Source organism: Saccopteryx leptura, chromosome 6 (assembly GCF_036850995.1).
Source record: "Saccopteryx leptura isolate mSacLep1 chromosome 6, mSacLep1_pri_phased_curated, whole genome shotgun sequence".
Taxonomy (NCBI): domain Eukaryota; kingdom Metazoa; phylum Chordata; class Mammalia; order Chiroptera; family Emballonuridae; genus Saccopteryx; species Saccopteryx leptura.
This window is the reverse complement of record NC_089508.1, coordinates 94,141,376-94,145,500: the sequence shown is the minus strand read 5'-3', so window position 1 is coordinate 94,145,500 and position 4,125 is coordinate 94,141,376. Positions and strand designations below refer to the sequence as shown.

At 48.0% G+C, this 4,125-nt stretch overlaps 1 protein-coding gene across 1 annotated transcript; it reads left to right on the top strand.

Annotated features, from left to right (window-relative positions):
• Window positions 1–203: 203 nt before the first annotated feature.
• On the top strand, window positions 204–3,116 carry LOC136376193 (cathepsin G-like). Its single transcript, XM_066342026.1, is given in 5 exon segments — window positions 204–273; window positions 1,047–1,194; window positions 1,640–1,775; window positions 2,282–2,539; window positions 2,928–3,116. Coding segments are annotated over 5 exon segments (750 nt in total). The 5' UTR covers window positions 204–218; the 3' UTR covers window positions 3,081–3,116.
• The last annotated feature ends 1,009 nt before the right edge of the window (window positions 3,117–4,125 follow it).

Here is a 4,125-nt window from a genome sequence, read left to right as displayed (position 1 = left end):
AGCCATTGTCAGCTTGAATTACTCTCTTCCCCCAAGTCACTGACGGTTGGTGGACGAAACTCCTGGTGAGCCAGGGCTGATGAAACCTATCACATCAGTGGAAAAATGGAACCGTGAACCCTCAAGTTCCCACCCTATCCTTCCTTCCTGTCTCAGGGGCTAAAAGTCTGTCTGGAGGAAACTCCAGCATTAATTGACTGAACAGCCTTCCTGAGAGGATGCAGCCACTCCTGCTCCTGGTGGCCTTTCTCCTACCTCCCAGGTGTGGGGCAGGTGAGTGACCATCCAAACCCTCAGAGGCCCAACCCCGTCCCATAGACTCTGCACCCAGACTGCTTAGGCACTTCCTGACTCTGTCATTGGGTGCATTACTTGAATTCATAATTCCCAGGTTCCTTCTCTATAAATAGAAATAATAGCAAGCTTACTTCACAGAGCTGTTATGAAAGTTCCATTAGTTAGTATACATGACACTCTTGGCATATAGTACATGTAACTCAGATCTAAGAATATTTCTGAAGCCCATGTGTCATGTCCTAAGAGACAAAAATACAGCAACAGCAGTCTTATCAGCTCGTGTTTAGATTCTTAAAAAACAGTCCATGCTGTTCATGAGCTGGTCATGTATTGGATTCGGAAAGAATCAAGAGAAGAAAATACCAGGAAAATTCAAGAAATTACTGTAGAGGGCTCTGCAGTTTCCATCTGGACAGCAAAGCTCTCCCCCACTTGAGAGGTTAAACTGGGTTAAACTAGACTTGTGTGAAGGAAGAGTTGTTCTCCATTTGGGAAGGAAGGGCTGGAGGAGGGGCTGGAGGAGGGGCAGAGTTCTGGGCTTGAAGCCCCAGTGTCTCTTGCAGAACCCTGGAACCCTCTCCAATAATGTGGTACCTTGCAGACCCCAATTCTCACCAACAAATCCTCCTTCCCTGCATCATCTCCGTAGCCTCCCACCGTCTAGCTCTTCCGAAGCCACCAAGGCGGTGCCCTCACCCTCACCGCAGCTTCAGTGATCACATAAATAAGAGCTCTATACTTCCTTCCAGGGGAGATCATCGGAGGCCAAGAGGCCAGGCCACATTCACACCCCTACATGGCATATCTTCAAATCTAGACTGCAGGGCAGCAAGGAGCTTGTGGGGGGTTCCTGGTGCGAGAAGACTTTGTGATGACAGCAGCTCACTGCTGGGGACGGTGAGGAATTAAGAATCATCCAGGAGTCCAGTAGGCAGGCCCAGAAGTGCTCATGAAAGCAGGCAGTTGAAAGCAGGGTTCTAGCATTAAGAGGTGAAAAGAGACTGAGTAGGTTGTGGTGAGCAGAGAACAAGATAACAGACTAGTGTAAATCTTCAAGAAGTAAAGGAGACAAAAAGTATGCATTGGAGTTCCAATATGAATTTGAACTATTTATTAATTTATCATATTTACAAGTTTATCCTTAAGGTCCCTATTGCCCCCACTATCCCCCGCTCAAGGCTGCGGAGAAGCAGAGAGCACAGAGACCTCACCCAGAGCCCTCGGGCCCCTCACTTCCCTCAGCTGCAGTCTTGCTGCCCTGGGCTCTCCACCTGCCCTGCAGAGATGGTGGGCTTTAGCTTGTGCAGCTCATAGCTACCTCTAGGTCACCATTCTTTTGCAGCACTATCAATGTCATCCTGGGAGCCCACAATGTCAGCAGGCAGGAAAGAACCCAACAGCGCATACCTGTGCTCAGAGCCATCCGCCACCCTGGATATAGTTACGAGAACCTCCAGAACGACATCATGTTACTGAAGGTACCACCTGCCTGATTGGTTCTCCCCCTCAGCTGAATTCCTTCCAGCATGGGAGCTTCTCCTTGTCCTGGGACCATGGAGGAGGAAGCAGGGCAGAGTCTAGGGCAGGGGTCCCCAAACTTTTTACACAGGGGGCCAGTTCACTGTCCCTCAGACCATTGGAGGGCCAGACTATAAAAAAAACTATAAACAAATCCCTATGCACACTGCACAGATCTTATTTTAAAGTAAAAAAACAAAACGGGAACAAATACAATATTTAAAATAAAGAACAAGTAAATTTAAATCAACCAACTGACCAGTATTTCAATGGGAACTATGCTCCTCTCACTGACCACCAATGAAAGAGGTGCCCCTTCTGGAAGTGCAGCGGGGGCCGGATAAATGGCCTCAGGGGGCCACATGTGGCCTGCGGGGCGGTAGTTTGGGGACCCCTGGTCTAGGGGGTGGTGGGGAAATGAGAGTGCCACATACACATTCCCTGAGTGCCTGCACTCTTCCTTCAGCTGCAAAATAGAGCCAGACAGAATCGATTTGTGAGGCCATTGGCTCTGCCTAGGTCCCAGGCCAGGCTGAGACCAGGAGCCTTGTGCACTGTGGCTGGCTGGGGCCGGGTCGGCCAGAGCAGAGGAACAGACACCCTGCGGGATGTGCAGCTGAGAGTGCAGACGGATCAGAGCTGCAGCAATCGCTTTCAGAACTTCTACGAGGCCCAAACGCAGATTTGTGTGGGAGACCAGAGGGAGAGAAAGACTGCCTTCCGGGTAAGGCCACGGGCATCTGCAAACTACCTGAGACAGAGGGTACTAGGCAGAAATGGGCAGTGGGAACAGACTACATCCCCAGGGCTTCAGCTGGGGCCCAGAGCATAGTAAAGTGGGGGTTTTTTCCTGTCTATCCAGTCTCTGAGGGAAGGGGAGGAGCACCAGACCACAACACATACACGTACAGTGTTCTCATGGGGAGGGGAATGGGAGCTTGACTTGGGTTAATCATAACCAGGGTTGAAGCCTAACCAGAGAGAGACCCGAGAGCTTGACTTCTGCACCCCATCATCCTACTCTCTCTGAGGGCTGGGCCCTAGGGCACTAAGATTGAGGAGGAATAAAGTGCTGAAGCCTGGCTAGTGTCTGTTCTTCTCATCATCTACAGGGGGACTCTGGAGGCCCCTTTGTGTGTAACAGTGTGGTCCAAGGCATTGTCTCCTATGGAGATGGTACTGGGACTCCTCCAGAAGTCTTCACCAGGGTTTCCAGCTTCCTGCCCTGGATAAATAGAACAATGAGACGCTTCAAACAGCAGTGATCAAACGAATATCCTCTGTAACTGATTGTTCTTCTCCAGGGCAGAGGGGGTTTACCAGACTCTTAATAAATGTCCATGTCTACAGTGGAAATAACCAATTTCTTGATTTCTCATGTTATTAAACATCATTCTGTACAAAACAAATGTTTCCAGAACTGAAGTTTCTTAAGACAAATGAACCTCCCATGATCCATCTTGGAGGACAGGATGAGCCACTCCCTGCCTCTAACCCACCCATTTCCCATCCACCTCCCCTCCGCCACAGCTCTGGGGAGTGCCAGTTGTCTCCCAGAGCAAGCTCTCTATTCCCCACATTGCAGGGACTCCGCAGCAGATATTAAGGTATACTCTAAAACCCCGTGCCACTGGTGTGTGCAGCTCAGGCTGCCTAAAGGGAAAGAATTGAAATTCCATACAAGGTTCACTTTAATATATGGCAGTGGTGGCATCTCAAGTCACTAGGAAACAATGATGTTTTAATACATGGTGTTAAAACAACTAGATATTGGGGGAGGAGAATAACATTGGATCCACTCCTCAGACCATAACCCAAAATAACTCTCTTATAACTCAGAGATCTAAATATAAAAAATAAACTATCAAGTCCTAGAAGAAAGAAAAAGATCTATTTCCTAAGGAAATACCTAATGGATACCCATGTTCCATTGTACAACACCACCATTGATATGCCCAAAAGATGTAAGCAACCCAAGTGTCCATTGACAGCCTGAGTCTTCCCAATTGCTCATGCCAACCAATCCTCACTGTACTCTAGACCAATGTCCTCATTTTCAATGTGCAATAGGTCTGCTCTTGTGCTCTAAAATTATACCAAACTGATCTCAAATGTTGACTAAAATAATGTGATTTTTATCCTAAAGATTAGCCCGACTGTCTAGATCAATATTATATTCACATAAAAGTTTATTTAAGTCACATAACTTAGAATCACACTTTAAACACATTTTTTTTATTCAGTGAGAGGGGGAGGCAGAGACAGACTCTCACATGTGCCCCAACTGGACTGCACCCAGCAAGCCCACTA